The sequence below is a fragment of the Rhinolophus ferrumequinum genome, chromosome 6 (assembly GCF_004115265.2).
Source record: "Rhinolophus ferrumequinum isolate MPI-CBG mRhiFer1 chromosome 6, mRhiFer1_v1.p, whole genome shotgun sequence".
Lineage (NCBI taxonomy): Eukaryota > Metazoa > Chordata > Mammalia > Chiroptera > Rhinolophidae > Rhinolophus > Rhinolophus ferrumequinum.
Window position 1 is genome coordinate 80,241,265 of NC_046289.1, and position 18,962 is coordinate 80,260,226.

General features: G+C 36.2%; 1 protein-coding gene across 4 annotated transcripts in view; it reads right to left on the reverse strand.

The window, feature by feature from the left end:
* HEATR5A (HEAT repeat containing 5A) overlaps positions 1-17,480 on the reverse strand; it is an 89,233-nt gene extending 71,753 nt beyond the window's left edge. The window contains exons 1-4 of one of the 4 annotated variants that reach the window (XM_033108341.1): positions 17,252-17,480; positions 4,281-4,463; positions 2,762-2,973; positions 1,786-1,894 (exon numbers count right to left, since the gene is read on the reverse strand). In XM_033108341.1, coding sequence (XP_032964232.1) covers positions 1,786-1,894; positions 2,762-2,973; positions 4,281-4,406 — 447 coding nt within the window. In that variant the 5' untranslated portion in view covers positions 4,407-4,463; positions 17,252-17,480. Of the gene's footprint in view, positions 1-1,785; positions 1,895-2,761; positions 2,974-4,280; positions 4,464-16,764; positions 16,896-17,251 lie in introns of those variants that run through there. The other 3 variants (XM_033108338.1, XM_033108342.1, XM_033108339.1) reach the window with 3 other exon arrangements.
* Between the last annotated feature and the right edge of the window lie 1,482 nt (positions 17,481-18,962).

An 18,962-nucleotide genomic window follows, 5' to 3' on the forward strand; every position in this document is an offset into this window, starting at 1 on the left:
ATAGCTATTAGTATTTTATCATTTATTGGTCCACACAGTTTAACTTACAGGTTAAAAATCTAGACTTTAGATTTTAAAAGACCTGGGTTTGATCTTGGCTCTGACTCTTAGTATCTATGTGCCTTTAAGTTGTTCTTCCTTATTTCTTCAACTATAAAACGAGGATAAGATGACCCACAAAGAGCCAGTGTGAAAAATAAATAAGCGCCTGTGGGGAAAACATTCACCACAGCCTGGCACATAATAAATACTCCAGAAATATAGCTGTTTGTATTACTGATGTTTTACTCAATGCCCCAAATGATTTCTAGATCCCAGGAAGCTAAGGCCATTGAAGGTTGGAGGAAGACAAAAATCAACATCAAGTATTACATTCATAGTAATGTTATTAATTTATCTTTGCTCAAAGGAGCACAATAGTGGCTAATTACAGGTGGACATAACAAAATGGGTTCTAACAGGAAACTTCTGAACTTTCTTTTATCCCAATTTCAAATGTTGTGTATCACTGGTGGGTATGTATCAAAGATGGGAATCCTTTTTGATATCTCCGAAACGTGCTACCTGATCAAATAATTCATAATGGCAAAAAATAGTTAACAATAGCTTAACATTTCTGAGACCTACAGAGTAATCCTCTGTTAACCATGGGACCTAAAAAAAGTATTATAGCTTAACTAATGGAGTCAGGCGGAATAAAAGTTTAAAGTGGCCATACCTCAGTGAGCAAAAGTTCTTACAGATATCTCTTTTCAAATGAAAGCAGGTTTATGGATGTTAACAATCTTTCTTTTGAATCACATTCTTCAATCTTTTAGGAAACTACTGATGAGAAGTGATCTGCTGAGTAGATTCTCTCACCACTTTCTGTTACAGATTTCACTTCTTAAAGTTTTTAAATTAGCTACATTCTTGAAATTTAACATATTTTACATTTGAATTTTCCCATGTTTTATCTTGGTACATTTAAAAAAAATGTACGTGTAACTAGCCAGCATTTTTATAATTAGTTCAGAGCTGTCTTCTAGACTGTTTTTCTAAGTAAGGAACTGGTGTGATGTTTTTATAGTTAAAAGTGCTGAGGTATTCTTGAATATTACGGATCATAGATTTAAATTTTTGATATATAAACATACAAATGCTTTAATTTCAAGCTAATTTCAAACTATAGTAAAGCTATAGTTTGCAAGAGGTTACAGTATCTTGGAAATAAAAGAAGAGACAGCTATAAAAACAAAGGGTGTTCCACGCGGTAAATGATGCCAACAAGTCAATGAGGCCACTAACGCTGAGAGTATACTCTTCTGGCAATTCAAAGGTCATCCAGATCCTGCTCATACGTAGGTTCTCCATGCTTTTTCCCATCCGGATTATGTCCTTATTCCCTTTTGAGGCTGGTACAATACTAATCCATCCATTAGGTATACAGTAGTTACCAATTACGTATCTGGGTCCTTGGTGACAAATACTTGCTCTGGCACTAGTTAGCAGAACCAAATGGAAAAGCTGAGATGAGCAGAGGGAACACAGATGGGCCTACCAAATACCTAAGTTTTGCCGATTTGGATTTGTCTGAATACAAGAAATTATATTATCACATTATTATTTTTCTAATAAAAATTCAATATACATGTGCCATAACACAGAAATATTTCACTTATGAATACATTTATACCTATATATACTTATGTATTCCTGTCACAGGTAAAGTTCTTTTATTGGTTCAAGAAACCAAAAAACCTATAAAAATACTATTTTTATTCCTTGGTAGTACTTGTTACTTACCTCTGCACTCTTCATAGCTTTAAGAATATTCCCCACTGTATCAGTAAAGGTGTTAGCCAGTATTCTACCCAACTTCTTGTACAAGGAACCCAAACATACCACAGCAGCACTGAAACATTTAAATTAGAAATTAGCCATGAATGAAAAAACAAGAATAAAAAATACTTAGAATATGTAAAGGTGACTATTTAATTTTACTTTTAAAATTTCCCAGAATCTACTCCATTGTTAAATTCTAAGGCTTGACACCTAAGTGAGTATCAAATAATTACATGTACAATAACCAGCATTTTAAAAAGATGTACTCGTATCTTTAATTAATCTAACTCTCAGTCCAAAGATTCGATTCCCTCGAAATTTTTACATATTAATCAAAGACGGTCTTAAAGATAAAAGAAAAACACGAAATAATGTTTTCATCAAGCTTGAAGTCTGAAAAGTACTGGAAAATACATTGTTATAAGCTAAAAATTAGATCGACAATAATTTCTATAAAATCACTATTGTGGAATCATACACGGCAAATGGACTTCTCTAAAATAACAGGTGATAAAATGAACCGAATACTATAAAGAAACTAAGCTGTTAATTTTAGGATCTTACAAGGGTATTTACTTTTTTTTGGTATTAGTTACCATTAATTTTCACTACTAATAACTAATAAACCAAAAGAATATCCAAAACATGAAGAATTTAAAAGATCTTTTTCTTAAACACTCAACTGCTACACTTTTAGTGAGACAGTTTTCATTCCCAAATCTAGACTTCAAATATGTCTAAAATATTTTTTTAAAGAACTGTTTCTCAGTCAATGGGAAAATGTTACAATTTTTAAAAAGTCAGATTTTTAAAAAAATGAATAAAACAATTTGTACTCAGTTTCAAAATAATTTTCAAGTAGTTAGGGTTATTTGTAAAAATGATACAACAAGGAAGCACTATTTTGTTTTATGTTCAGTTTTAATATTTAACTTACAGTTTAGTGGGAAGATAACTTGGAGAATCATCTTTACTACGAATAAGATCATTACATTTATCGATTGTCTCGTAAACAGAGAATGTATCTCCGATACTATAAAGAATGCCTAGATTCTTAGCAAGGAGCTTGCGGGTAGGAGGCCCCGGGGAGCTGTTCAACAAAGATAGGAGCTGTTCAACAAGAGTCTTCTGTTTCTCCTTTACATCACTCTGGAAAGGAGGGTAACAAAACAATTCAAAGTCAACGTAATTACAACATAATCCTCTAACATAACTTTTTTCATACATTTAAGAACTAACTAAAAGGCTCTAGAAAAATGCAAAATTATTCTGACTAAAAATTATAAATAAGTTAGTGGCATGGTCATCACATCACCTGAACAGGTAGTTTATTGTCCTGCTAGTATCTCCACAAAACATTCTGGGCAACAATATACTGGCATGTCTGTGAACAACGACAGGGGCTCTATCTCATCCATATCTTTCTTCTTATGTGTGAAAGGTAGAGCAAATTTGTATTTCAATAGAGCTTCTTAGTTATTAAGCCTCCACCCCATATATATCTGCATATGCAGCGCCCTACAACCTATCACCAGAGATGGCCTTGTAATGGTTACCTGTTTTACTCAGATCTTTTTCTTAATTTAGTGCAATTTTCTTTTTGCAAGCTTATGCAACTAAATGCCAATAATATTACTGCATTTTATTTGTCTGCTCTCTGAAAAAGGAATACAGACTATCATTACAGTGGTAATGGTATTCAGATGTTCACTAAGACCTAACCTTCCACAAAGAAATATTTAATTTAGTGTACCGATTCTTGTCTTTTGTTAAATTCGAAATGTCTCCACGAGCAGTACCTTTGCACCATTTTGGATTCCATATGGCACTGTTATTATGTAGGAGCATATCCTTACTTTTAGGAGATGTATGCAGACGTCTTTAGAAGTAAAGTACCGCCTCACATGGCTCAGTAAATTAATTGGTCAATCAACTATGGCAAAGTATTAACAACTGCTGAATGTAGATGAAGGGTATGTGATTAGTTTTCTTTTTTTAAACCCATTTTACAAGCTTTTAAGAGGGAATATGTTTATTCAAAGACTCTTCAATTCATGTTCCCCTTTAAGAGTCCACAACTTTTTTTTAAAGTGAAACTCCCATGACATTCAGCACTATCCTGCATCAGGGCTTCACGTATATGGAGGTATACAAGGTGCAGAACATAATAAAAATAAAATCTAATACACTATAGTGTATTGTACAATATAGTTGTTTAGCTTTTAATACATTTTTAAGTAATATCAAAAATACTGGCAAATTTCTTCCTGCTTTTTTGAACAGAACAAACTTCTTGTAACATTTCATTACAAAGTCTTAATAATTATAAAGGTCTAACATTTGAAAGCTAACTTAGGTTATTCTGGACAGAATCAGAAAAGCGAACCAAGGAACTAAACATTACCAGGCACTTAAAAAAAACAGAAATAAAAAACAGTTGTTGCAATTTTACCCACCCTGCTGGTTGCTAGCAAGAGCTTCTCCAAATATCTCAACCAATCAAAAATAAACTCTGCCTTCTGAACTTCACCTAGTTGACTGTACGCTTCTTCATTCAGCAATAAGCTATGAGCTAATTCCATTCCTTGCAGAAAATTCTAACTGGTCACGATCTTCTCATTAAACTTCAGTCAATACACCTATGGAAAAAAATATATATATAATAGAGGAAAATAACATTTTAAAAGGAGTGAAAAAGAAGGCACTCATAATACTGGAACTCTTACATGTAAGAGCACAAAGCATAATTAAATGGAGACATTTTTTATAACAACTCTAGGGGTGAAGCTGGGAAAATCTCAATACTAAACACTTGTTTACACTGACACAAAATCCACCATTGTATCTATACTCTTTTTTAGAGAGCAGACAGGCAAAAAAACAGAGTAGCATTATTGACATTCATATGCAAAAACTTGCTAAACAGAAGAGACATTCCATTCAAATTATGAAAATTTTAAGTTAGACTACTCAAATGTTAGATTTTCAGTTTTCCTTGTAGTAGAAAAATGGGTGATGGGTACATATTAACAAATGACCAAATATCCGGACCTCCTACTAAAATTCGATAGTAAAACCGGACATCTCTGTGGGCCTTTGCTTAGGTACACATGGTCATTGACCTGGAGATCCAAACCAAGAGCAGAGGGACTCATTCCATTAGCATCTGTTCCCCCAGCCTGAGGCTAGCAGATTTAAGAAAGAGTCCCATCTCAACCAGTATAGTCTCCTTATCTTTGTGAGCCCTGTGGTGAAAGCAAACTCCTGTTTTTGAAGGCAGCTGGATGGACATTGTCCAGGGACTGTAGCAATAAAGATCCTATCTCTCTGACCCATATCCAATGTAGCCTTCACTCCTGTTGTAGCAAAAACTCAACAAAAGACAGAAGAGGTCTTGCTTTGTTTCTTTAAATTCATGAGCATCTCCTGGGCACACCTGAGTTCCTTTCCAGAACATGTACCTGTATAACATATAAGCGTGTGCATACATACACAGTCGCATATAAATTTATAAGATGGCACTGTAATTATGGAATTTCTTTTATTTTTAGGAGGTGCATGCTCAAGTATACAGCAGTAAAACAGCATGACGTCTGCAAATAATTTTCACATGGTTAACAGTTGAATGTAGGTGGTAGGTGAGTGATCATTTTACTATTCTTCAATTTTTCCGTATTTTTAAAAGATCATGATAATAAGTTGGAAAAAATTAAGAAATTAAAAAAACACACAAGCTGGCTTTAAAAAAAAAATTAGTACTATTTATAGGAGTGACAGCTATCACCAAGAACATTAAACAACAGAGAAGGCACTATATATAATACATAAAAATAAGTACTCTTATTCACTACTGTATCTACATTACACTTGATACATTATAAATAAAACTCCAAACTAAACAGAAACAGATCATTGGAACTGCACAGAAATAAAGACAGACTGCTAGAGGTAATTAAACTAAAACATTTAAAACACAAAGTTCATATTCCCCTAAACAAATCTTAATCTTTTACAGAGGAGCCAGTAAGTGAAGATATATTAGAAAATCAGACGGGAGACACGGGGAAGGCTTTTCTTTCTTTCATTTTTTTTCTCCCAGAGAGTTTACTGGTATAAAATTACCTAGAATATCAAATCATCACAATTATTATATAACTGAAAAGAGCCTCTTTAAAAGACACTATTCACAAACTTGTACCCTGTTAGCCAAATTTGGCCTTCAATGAATGTATGAGGAAAAATTAGTTACTAACATTTAAACACACGATTTTGCATGAAAATCTGGAGCCATACCCCCATACAGCAACAAATGGCTGAATCTAAGAGGAGCAGGGATTATACAGGCCCCACTGCCACCTGCTGCCTTATTCATTTACATTCTTTGCCGACTTCTGGGGGTATTTAAGTTTTCAACTTCTACTCCTTATCTTACTTGCATCCTCTGGCTTGGGCCAACATTCCAGATTCTGACTATGAATCTAGAATATTTTGCCTCAGAGGCCAAAAGACAGCCTTTATCAATCCACCACTATCTACTCAAGCCTGTGTGCAGCTTTAGCCATTAGGTTAATTTCAGAAAATGTCAATTTTAAGGAACAAATATATAAACAGTGGTGTTAACAAATTTACTTTTAGAGACAACATGAATTTTAGCTTGTTTAAAAAAAACTCTCGGGCAGCGGGATGATGGCTCAGTTGATTAGAGCACGAGCTGTTAACAACAGGGTTGCCGATTCGAGTCCCACATAGGCCAGTCAACTGTGCCCTCCACAACTAGATGGAAGACAACAGCTTGAGCTTGGAGCTGAGCCACCGGTGGGCAGCCGGTTGGCTCAGTGGTTAGAGCACAGTGCTCATAACACCAAGGTCGTGGTTCGAGTCCCACATGGGCCGTAAGCTGCGCCCTCCACAACTAGACTGAAAAACGACTTGACATGGAGCTGATGGGTGCTGGAAAAACACACTGTTCTCTAATATTCCCCAATAAAACAAACAAACAAACAAACAAAAAGAAGTCTCTCTTCCTTAGCTATCAAAGTGAACTGACCAGAATATACACAAGTAAGGACAAAGTTAATAAATGCTAGAGATACAGTTTCTGTAAGAAACCTACTAAGTATACAGAAGGTGAAAAGCAAGTTTGCACTCCATATCTATGATTGTGAGGGGGAAAAAAAATAACCTCAGTATCAGAGAGAATTTCTTGTAACAACCAGGGCAAGTCAATATCCTATCTTAAGAATCAAATTACCTTTTTTAGAGGTCATTAATACAGCTGAAGAGGCATTTTTTTCCTTAGGCAGCAGCAATATTGTGGTGTAAAATGATCTATCAAGAAGCAAAATAGCTAATACAATGCAGTAATAAATAATTCAGTAAAAAGCTTGAGATCATAAGCAGGGCATAAAGTTATCTCCAATGCCCTCAATACATTCCTCATATAAATTACTCCTAAAAGAAGAGACAATTCACATTGGTAATCCCACATCTAAAACCCCCAAGTCTAAAATGCACTTGTGATCTCTACACACGCACTGTCAATAAGAAGCAAATGCCTTTTGCAAACAGATGCTCCTGCTCTTACCTGAGGGTTCACGTTATGACAACTACAAATGCGGTCAACCTATTGTACATTTTAATATAATCACAACCTATGTCTACATATACTTGAAGAATGCTTCTTTTACTAACTTTCCATTTTTATATTTTTGTTGAGATTACAAAGTGATTAGTTTATTAAAAATAAACATATGGCAATGTATTTTTCAAAGTACAGTTATGCTATTTGAAAAAATTTTTCATAAAACTGCTGTTCCCACTGTAATGTCAGCTTTACTTCTGACAGAAGCTAATATTTATTCACCATTTACTACAGTCTAGGCACTACTCTAAATGCTTTATATTTTCTTAAATAATTCGCAAAGCTGTCCATGAGGCAGCTATTTTTATTAGCCTTATTTTAAGATGAGGAAACTGAGGCATAGTGAAGCTAAGACTTTGCCAGTCCTGATAGAATGTGTTAACATAATTTTCTCTATCTAGGGTTTATAGACCTATTTTGGAACAGATGGGAACATATGTTAAAATTTATGGGGGTAAAAACGTCTTCCTAATCTTTTTGATCATTTTAGTTTCTTAAAATGATTCGTTATATCATTTTGTGGAGGTTAAAAAGAGGAAAATCACAAATAATCAAAGAGAACACCAAACACGAAATAAGATATGTTTGTTGGATTGGTTTGTTAGTTTTCCTTTCCAGGACACAAAAAGACCAACTTACAAAATGAATAAGCCACTAAGCAGTAAATGCAACTAATTCCAGAATGTATCAAGTGCCTAAGTTTTTGAAATATGTCTCATACTTAAATTTCAATTACTTTTCTTAGGCTCTCACAACTCTGTAAGAGAGATCACAACAGCTTCAACTGAGCCTCCAGTCTTTAATTTCTCATTTTGTTCAAAAAGCATAAAATAAACCAAAAAAACCCTCTCAAGAATCTCCAACACTTCAGGAAGCATACATAAACCTCAAAATCCAAACTTTTAAAAACAAACAAAAAAACCCCAACAACACTCCAACAAAAACAAAACAGTAATTAGTTTTAATCTAGAAAGAAGATGGATCATTTTATCCTGACCTAAGATTTCCTTTGACCTGTGATTCAGGCGTTCCAAAATTGTAGGTTACAAAATAGGAACTCACAAGTTACACAGAGGATTAGGTCATACTTAAGATATTACCTAAGGAGAGCTGACCCTGGCAGAGAGAAAATGAAGTCTTTTTGTTACTATACTTTAAATATCCCTAGTCCTAAAGTTGGTTTGCTGACACACTTAACCACTATACTTTACTGGTTTTAGGGTATTAGCTATAGAAGCAAATGATTTGTAATTGTAGAGTTCTTAATACAGTTTTATCTTGTGATTTAAAAACACTTGTCTGTTTTTATTCCATCTTTGAATCTGAAATATCTTGCTTCTTTCTACAATAAACTCACTTTTAAAATTCAGCTAAAAATAAAAAAATCACTCCCTTCCAGAATCCTTTCATGATTAAGTCCCCTATTCTTGTACTGTCTCCTCTTGGTATAGCACTGTTTCCATTATTATATGTATGCTTTTTAAAACAATGGTTGGCTTTTCTAGCCATCACTTAGACTGTGAGATACTCCTGGTATTTTTCCAAAGCGTGATTCAGAAATCTTAACAATGATTATTAGAGTAGTAGCATTATGGGTAATGTTCTTTCTCTAGTGTCCAAATTTTTAGGGATTTAAAAACTTTTCAAATGAAACCCTTAAAAACCAATAAACATCCTGTCACTGTATATATATTAAATTATAGCTAACATTTATTATTATTCAGCTTCAACTTCAGGTGTACACTGCAGTGATCAGGCATCTACACCATCCATGAAGTGGTCTCCCTAATGAGACAAGTGCCCATCTGACACCCTACAAAATCTTTGCAACATTATTGATTATATTCCCCAAACTGTCTTTCGCATGCCCGTGGCAATCTGGTGGTTACCGATTGTGCTTTCTAATCCCCTCACTTTTCCCTCACCCCCACCCCGCTCCCATCATATACAGTCTAAGTGATATATGGAATACAGCATAAGGAAATAAGGAATATTTCCTGGAACTGTAACAGCTATATATGATGTCAGAGGGGTAGTTGATTGGGGGGGCGGGGTTATCACTTTGTGAGGGATATGAATGTGTAACTATTACATTGTTTTGTACACCTGAAACTAATAATTAAAAAAAAGGAAAAAGAAAAAAACCATAAAATCTGCTTGCAGGAAAACGAAGTCATTTTTTTCCCTTTAAAAAAATAAATAAACTAAATTTCTGTTAAATTCCTAACTTTTAAATTCACAATACCATTTGTCAGCATCATCTTGGTAACATCACAAATAAGGAGCACACGCGTATAGCCGGCTGTAGTTCATGGCTATGCCTTTCACCTTCCCAACTGCCTCCCAAATCACAAAATGACAATGGTAGTTGTTATTCACAGAGCCAGGAACTTTCTAAGTGCTTAACTTGTATGGCTAATCACCACAAGGAAGGCATTAGTGGTCCCCATTTTATGGGTGAAGGAACTATTAAGATCCCAGTAAACAACAGAGCTAAGGAAAAAAACCCAGGTCTCCTTGACGACAAAGTTCATTCTCTTTCCTCAAGGCTAGGAAGTCTTTGGGGGGGCGGAGATGACACCCAAAAGCCAATAGCCAGCATTTTTGACATTAAAGTGCAAGGGACATTTCAATTAAAAAAGGAGTGTTGGGAAAACAGCAAAGAGAACAACACAGATGAGGGTAAACTGTTAAAATTAAAGGAAGCTAAGCATATGAAAATAACAGACCTATAACAATATATACAAGCAGGATGTCAACTCTGGTTGCTTTAAAAAAAATACCAAATTTGAGCCTAAACCAACTGAATCAGAATCTCTGGAGGCTGGGGTGCTGTGATAAATGAATTTTTCACTTAATCCTCACATTACCACCATAAAATACCGACTAGTACTTAAATTGATAAATACTGAGACTAGATAACATAGATGATTTTAATAGCTGATTAGTGCCCACTACTCTCCCATAATTCATTTATGAAATACGTATTTTGATACTATTTTTAGAAAAGCACAAAGCTACTGAAACTGCTTGAGAAAACAGGAAAACAACAAAATTCAAACCTATGATATTATTTGGTATTAACTTAATCTTAGTGTAATTCTCTATAACAAACCTAAACATAAATTGGTATTTAGTTAATATTTTAAACCTTAAATGTACAATATGATGTCAGCGCAATAATAATTTGTTTGAATGGTTCAAAATTACATGTACTTTAAGTCTATAAGTATAAAAGCATAAAAACTTGTATAGCCAATATTGAGATTCTAGAAAAGTTGAGTTTTATAGTAACAGTACAAACAGGTTCAACTCTTTTGCAAAATACAGTGTATCAGAAGTCATAAAAATATCAAAACCGTTTGACAAAAGTATCCAGCTTTTGAAAATTCATGCTAAAGAAAAAGGAAAGTATCAGAAGCATAAGTGTTGATTATAGCACTATAAAAGTGAAAACTGGAAACTTGTTTAAGTCTAACATTAGAGAAATGGTTCAAGTGTGACATATTCAAAGAATATTAGGCTCATTAAAAATTGTAATTATGAAAACTGTAAGTGCAGAAGTTTTACATGTTAAAAGAGCACCCCATAGGTAAAGCAGTGTTTCCTAAAGAGTGTTTTGCAGAACAAGAGCTCCAAAGAATGAGAATATATGCTGTGTGTGTGTGTGTGAATCTAAATCCAATTTCTTTTGGGAAATGCCAATCAACAGTTTTTCTTAGAGGGTCTCCAAATATGTAATGTGTACTGTTTTAACTACAGACCTCTCCCCTATCTCTACCTTCCTTTGTTTTCTCCTGCTAGGAATCTTGTGAAATTAATGTTCTAGATTGATGTTGACAATCTTTCAAATACTAATCATTAAAGACTACTGTAAGTCAAAAAATTTTTTTAATTTCTTTTTTGTTCATACTGTTAGGATTTTTATTAGAAGAACATGTAACAAGTCAGTATCACACTTCTACTTAAAAGTGGCCATTTCTTTTATCTATTTATTAAATTTATTGGGGTGATGTTGGTTAGCGTACATTTCTATAATACACCATATATTTGACCCCCAAAAATGGCCATTTCTGATCAATATTTTGGATCAAATTACCTAATTCAGAATTCTAAATATAAGCAGACAGAATCTTCTCATAGCTACTCCTCTAGAGTATGAATAAAAATAGTTTTAATTAACCTCATACAGTTAAGATTTATCAATTCATAATAAGAATTTGTTATTCATACTTTTAATTAAGTTTCACATCACACTTTCTGAGCTAAAAAACATCTTGTTGCACAATACATTTTAAAATGTGATTTTTTTTGGAATTCTAAATGCAAATTCCCATAAAATCAACTTAATCCATGTTTCCTAAGTCAGACACAAAACTAACTTGTAACATGCCCCAGGCACAGCACTAACACTTTATTTTAATATATAATGAAAATACATTCAGTGTCCCAAGATTCCAAGAATATTTCCTCCAAACATGCTGTGAATGGGAAGAATGATTCTTCTCACCACTGCAAAATACAAACCTGCAGGAACTGCAGATACAGCTCCAAGAATAGATGGATAGCACATTCTATAGGACAGAGAAGTTAGGATGGAATAAGAAACAAGAGTTACATGGAAATTTATAATTTGGGGTAAAAAAGGGCCAGAAGCGAGGATGTAATTTATTTTGCCTTCCTTTCTTGTTTTCCCAGAGTACTGCAGATTACTTCAGGGATGGGAAGAATGGCAGAAACTAGATTCACTGAAGGAGACTGCCAATGGGGGCCCCAACTGAAGTCTAGCCGTTTCTGGCAATTCTTCCAGATTAAGAAAATGAATCCCCCGGAGGGTAAAAGGAAGTGTTGGGAGGTGGGGGGAGGACTGAGCAGTAGGAACTAACTCTAATAACGCAGTGACAGCAAAAGGAACTAACATTTTTTTCAGGATTTACTTACTAGAGCATTTTAATTCACTATCTCATTTAATCTTCTTAACACTGAAACTTAGATATTATCCTTATTTTACAGTTGATGTAATGAGTTAAGAAATCTTTCCAAGGTTAAGATGATATTTCAGTGGAAGAAAGAAGGTAACACCTACATCTGTCTAGTTTCAATGTCCATGTTCCTTCAACTATTATATACTTCATACAGCCTCTTCATATAGTCTCCAATGGCTGCTATTACTGACAATTATTGCCATGCCCGCTGAAGCATTTAATCTTTCTAACTTTGCTCTTTTTTATCACTTCATCCTCTTCTTACCTTTCTAGTACTTTGAGGCTTTTTGTTCAAGTGTGAGGTCTTGTAGAGACATCAACTTCCAGAAGACCCTTTCCAACTAGACAGTAAATCAATAAGTACCAACAGTGTTAGTTCAGTATTTGGCTATTTTTGACAATTTTTCTCTCTCTTCATTCCACAAACCAACTCTTTCACTTTCCTCTGGGAAGAGAGATTTCATTCTGGGCATTTAAGAATTGCAGAAGGCAGATTTTAACAGAACTTTTATTCTTCTTATATCTCTAACCTCAATCATCTGCAAGTCATCACCTAAGCAACCTCCTTTACTTGAGAATCTAGTTACAAGAAGTAAAAACAAAACAAAACAATTGTTTAAAAAAAAAACCCAAACAATACACAGCATTAGTTGTTTCAAAGATCATGAACTTTATGGACAGTGTCTTGATCCCTCAAAGCCTGTTCATTCTTAGCTTAGACATAACTAATAATCTAGTCATCGGGTTTCTAGCTAGGGTGGACTAGAGCACCGTGTTAAAATAGAAGGAGGAAACTCATTGAGAAAGAAGCAGAGCAGATCAGTGACGGAAGTGACCGAAATACTATTTAATACAGCTATTTTAAAAAGCAGGGCAATATGGGTCTACTTAGTATAAGAGCAAAGTACAAGATACTATTATTCCCCCAGCACAGCCGAGGCCAGAAGTTTTTGCTCAATTTTTCAAAATAATTCTATCCTTGTATTTGCTGTTTGTATAGTTTGCCACCTACAACTTCCTAGTTTAGCCATTAGACCCTGCTTGCTTTAGAATCCCCTCCTTTTCCCCCTTCTACCTAACTGTTCATGGCTCGTAGGATCCTGGTTACCATTCACAGATTCACCTTTAATCTGCACTATAGTCTGACATCTTGGCTTTCCTCATGGTCCCCACTTCTAATTCACAACACATCCTATGGAATAACTAGCCTAGAATTGAACTATAATACATTCCTGGCCTTGGAGCCCTACCTGAGGGTTTGATTTTTTTTTTTTTTTTTGGGCAGACGCTGTTTCTCACTCCCTGCTAGACGCCCAGCTAGCCTCTTAACTTTGCAAGGACAGCTCCCTGGAACAACTCCTTTACTAGTCTGCCTTCTGGCTACCCGTCACGGCCGGCCCCAGCAATATTGTGAACATATCATGTATTACCTCTAACCCCCACGTGGTCTGGGGCAGCACTTCATAATTAAACTCAATGATATCTATATAGCAAAAGATAATCATATTCATATAAGGTGAAACAATGACCACAAATAGCTTCATATCATTCCAGGTCATGTTTTGCTGTTAAATGAGTTAAGAAAAAAATTTTTCAGAGCTTTTGAACTCTGAAATTAAGATTAAGGGATTTTTACCCCTATGTGTTTTTCTTTTTTTCTTTTCAGAGTTCTTCCCAAAACATTTTTTAAAAATTTTTTCGGTGTTTCAATGGGTAATTTCAGTTTTCTGATAATTTTGCTTACATAAAAAATGTATTGAAAAAACAAAACAAAACAAAAAAAACAACATACTGACTAATGTTCAAAAACCAAAAAAAAAAAATGTATTGAAGAAATGAGGTATTAGTTTGCATATATACATAAAAACATGCATATATTCGACATATAGAAGCCTAAAAATTCAACAGAAAAGGATATAGATGGATGCTATTGAATAGTTACCAACAGAGAACTATTATCTGGGCAATAAGTATAACTGAGTTATGTGAAACAATTTAGTAAAATTAGAACCATACCATGGTTTTAAGATCAGAAATAGTATATGCTCATCTTTAAATATTTAGAATTACTTCCCACAAATTTACCTTCTTTCTTGTCACATAATTAGCTCCAATTTCTTATGCTGGTAATAATTAATACATACCTTTAATATGGCTATATTATGCTTTTTTTCTAGAAATAATAATCTTTTAAGTTGTTACTATTTAAAACAAATCCTAAGCATGATTGTGGACACATAATCCATTTTCAATCTGTGCTTAGAGAGTTCTCATTTCCCATTTGGGTCTTACTGTAGATAAATGTTTGATTTCATGTTCACAGTTACACTTCTAATAATTTTCTGTCTGATCTTTTGATCAAGCACTATGTCACTGGATTCATGTAAACTCCCCCCCCCAAAAAAAAACGTTTTAAACGTTTTGAGTAAAAGTAACTTACTGTTACTTCTGGTACACACCACTCAATGATATGTTAAAAAGTGTTTACTAAATAACCAAAACTTTTCACACCAGATCTAAATTAAAACTAAAAATTACAAAGTTGTTAGAGAAACATATGAAAATCTTTTCCTTTTTCTAGCCTTCCAAAAGGTTAGGATTGCTGAAATAAAAAACTTTATACCAGGTAAATGTAACAAAAAAACCCTATGTCATTCTTCCATCATTACAAATCTAGAATCCAGAAGCAATTACGGGATCCTACAATTTACCTGACATAATAATGAACAAGCAAGATTAACAATTAAAACTGACCTATTTAGTGATTAAGAGTTTAGAGTTTTAGTCCAGGGTTGGCAAATTTTTTTCTGTAAAGGAGCAGAGAGGCTTTAGGCTTTGTGAGCCATACAGTTTCTATCATAATAACTACTCATAAACAATACATAAACAGCCATAAACAATAAATGAGTGTGGTTGTGTTCCAGTAAAACTACCTACAAAAACTGGGAGCAGGCTGGATTTGACCTACAAGATGACAATTGCTGACTTCTTGTCTAATCCAAATAATTTAACGCTGGAACTAGACAAGGGATTCAATTAAATAAACAAATCTTTACTAATTCCTTAGGTCTCAGTTAATTCATTTCTTAAAGTTTAATAATAGTTTCTGTAATCTCCTTAAAAAGTAGAAGTGCTTTTTATATGAGAGGACTATGGTCCCATTCAAGGACTGTTCAAACCTGTCAACTATACTATTATGGATAATTAATGAAACGCCAAGACTCAAAAATGTGTGTTTTTTTTTAAAAAATGCAGATGTCATTAAATTGTTTAACCAGGATTTAGAATAAAAGAATTTTAGAATATGAAGGGGCCTAAACAAATCCAGAGTTTAATCATTTTATTAATAAGATAATTAAGAAAGAATCATAAAAGTTATAAATTGCCTCAATCCCCTTGTTGAAATAAAGCTGGATGGAAGAAATGTGCATTGCTTAAAGACCAAAGTACTTCAGTTTTTTCCTCAGAGAATATATTCATTATCTGTGTAATTAAACAAAAATTTAAGGTACTTTGGATTATGTATTTTCTGTTACTAAAGTCAGATACAATAGTAAATAAAGCAAAAGGAAGAGAAAAGTGAGCTAAGATCCATAAATAATAAATAGTGGAGAAGCTTAAGCTAAAATCCAGGTCTCCTGTCAGGACAGGAGACTTTTCCTATACTATTGCTGTCTATAAAAAACAACTGAATTCCAAGACAAATCCAACCTCCAGTGCTTTTTCCAACTGTCACTATTCTGTTATAAACCCTGCCTGCTTACCCATTTTGTCAAAAAAAATAAAAAATAAAATCGATGCTATTAAAATGTAAGAAATCTCGCCTCCAATGCTGATCTAAAATCACATCAAGATTTCCCTTCTAAATGTTTGGGAAACGAAACAGAGCAATTCTCTCCCCATCCACCTAATGCCCAGATCTAAGGATCCTTCTGCTTCTGAACAGTACTTGTGGGCCCCCCTTTCCCCCTCCTTTTGACGTCTCCTCTAGGCTGTAAGTTCCTTAAGGGCGCCGAGCCTGCATAAAAAATACGCTGAATATCTGAATAAATGAACGCACCCTGAGAACAAAGTATTATGATGACTTTTAATGAAAGAGCTCAAATCTTCTGACAACTATTATCTGAGTTGACAATTACGAAAATCTTAACTTGACACAGGTGTACATTACTGTGATTAGTTAAGTACCATAAAGCGCTTTATAAAGTTTGCAAAAACTTTATAATCACTTGAAATGACGTTGTGCAGACCGAGAGGAGGATAAGAAGAAATGCTTCCTCACACTACGCAAATGCTACTCCAGCAAAGACTTACTTTCCTCGCGAGGAGGACTGGAAACAGACCTCCACGTAGAAGGCAATATCCACTCTCTCTCCACGGCTGTCCTCTCGAAACCCACCTCGAGAGTTGCGCGCGGGCGCTAGGAGAACCTCGCCCGAATCCTGGGTTGGGGCCCAGCGGGCGTCGCCAGGGCGGGTCCGGGGAGCGGCGCGCCTGCACCGCGGGCTCCGACCTTCCGACCTTCCCGCAAACGCGGAGTCCCGGGCTCCCGCCCGCGGGCAGAGTCCACGCCTACCTGTTGTGCTCGGGTGAAACAGACTTTCCCGGAGCCCAGGAGGAAGAACGGACCACACTGGCCATTGGGCAGTGCCCGCGCTCAGCTCAGCTCCTCCTCGGTGGGCTCCGGCCCCTGCGCCCATAACACCTAATCCCCCGACCTGTGCCCGCACCCGGGGGACCAGCTTCCTCCAATACTCCGCTTTCGCGACCACTCTGGGGTCCCCCAAGCCGTTTAACTCACGGTGCAGGCCCCGGTGCGTTGTCCCTCCCAGCCGGCAGGCAGCCTGGACCCTGCCCACTCGCGCCCGGAGCCGCCTCCACTATCGGGATCCCCAACTGCTCGCACTCGGGGTCCTCCTCCGCTCAACGCCCGGCTTAGTCTCGCCACGACACCGGCTCCTCAGCAGCGCAGGGACTTGCCAGCCGCCGCGATTGCGAATCAGCGGAGCGGGAGGGGCGCGCTCGGGGCGGAGCCGTAAAGCTCGGAGCCCCCAGCGCGGCGGGAGCCAAAGATTGGGAGCGCGCCTTGCGCCGCGCCGCGATCCGAGGCCCCGCCAGCCGGCCGCCGAGCCATCGAGCGCCCACTCTGGCAGGCGTGACTGTTCCACCGCCGAGAGAGCGATGGGGGAGACTGTGGCCCAAGCTGAGGCCAGGGCAGCAGCTTTGCAGTACAAAGATATTGACCACAACTATTTTTGTCTGTTTTTAATCGCTGGCCAGAATGCTTGGGGGCGGTACTGGAGCATCTGAAGGTTAAGATACAACTGGAGCCTGGAGAAATTCATGCAGGGAATGCTGTGGGTATTGTTGACCTAAGAGGTAAACTGAGGCAAGCTTAAAAGGAGTTTATTCGGGAATAGCAGAGGAATTGCAGTTTGGGACAAACAAACTGAAGCAAGCTACAGGTGAGTCCGTTGAGAGTTTGGGGTAGGTTGTTTATGAGCAGGGAATGTAAAGAGGGGAGAGTTCAGTTAGAGTCAAGTAAGGCCAAAAAACAAATAAACTAGCCTTGAAAATTTCTGAGCAGAAAAAAACAGTCCGGTCACAAAAATAAAGCTCAATTTAGCCCACTTTGCAAGACCAACCCGACCTGGGTCATCTGTTCATGCCTTTGGAAAAAACTTCCCAATGTTGATATGAGACAACTTCTAACCAACTTTCCCTCATCCAAGAAAATTCCAACACTACCAGTTCTCTGTAAGTCAGGCATTTACAGAAATCAGTCTCTTAGTCCTTAAATTTTCACTTCCTGAGGCCTGAGATTCTCCATTTTGTATCCTCTGGCTCTATTTTAGATTGAAATTCTTTCACAGTGTAGATGGTGGAAATGACCCTAGAGAGCCTTGGAGGGTCTACCTCCCTTTTACAGCGTTACTCTGTGGCCTGAGGTAGAGCAACTTGCCCAGGATCACACACCGTGTCCCTGTCGGAATTGGGACAAACAGCCTCTTGGCTCCAAGTTAAGTGCATTTTTCCAAGTTCAGCATTTTGAATGTAATTTTTAAATTTTTATTTTGAAACAATCTCAAGCTTACAAAAATGTTGCAAGTATAGTACAAAGAACATTTTTTTCCCAGAACTATATGAGATTTAAGTTATTGACACAATGCTACATTGTCTCTAAATACTTTAGTGTGTATGTCTTAATAAGTACCCTCTACTACATAGTCATAGTATAACTAGCAAAATCAAAATATTTACATGATATGTCTTGCCAATTGTCCCAGTAATATTCTTTATAGTAAAGGGATTCAGTTCAGAATCAAGCATTGTATTTACTTTTCACGTATTTTTAGTTGCCAGCAATCTGGAACGCTTCCTCAAGTCTTTCCTTTATTCTCATATCCTTGACACTTTTGAGGTTACCCAGCCAATTATTTCAGAGAATGGCCTTCACTTTGCATCTGTCTGGTGTTTACTCATGATTAGATTTAGGGTAGGTGTCTTTGACA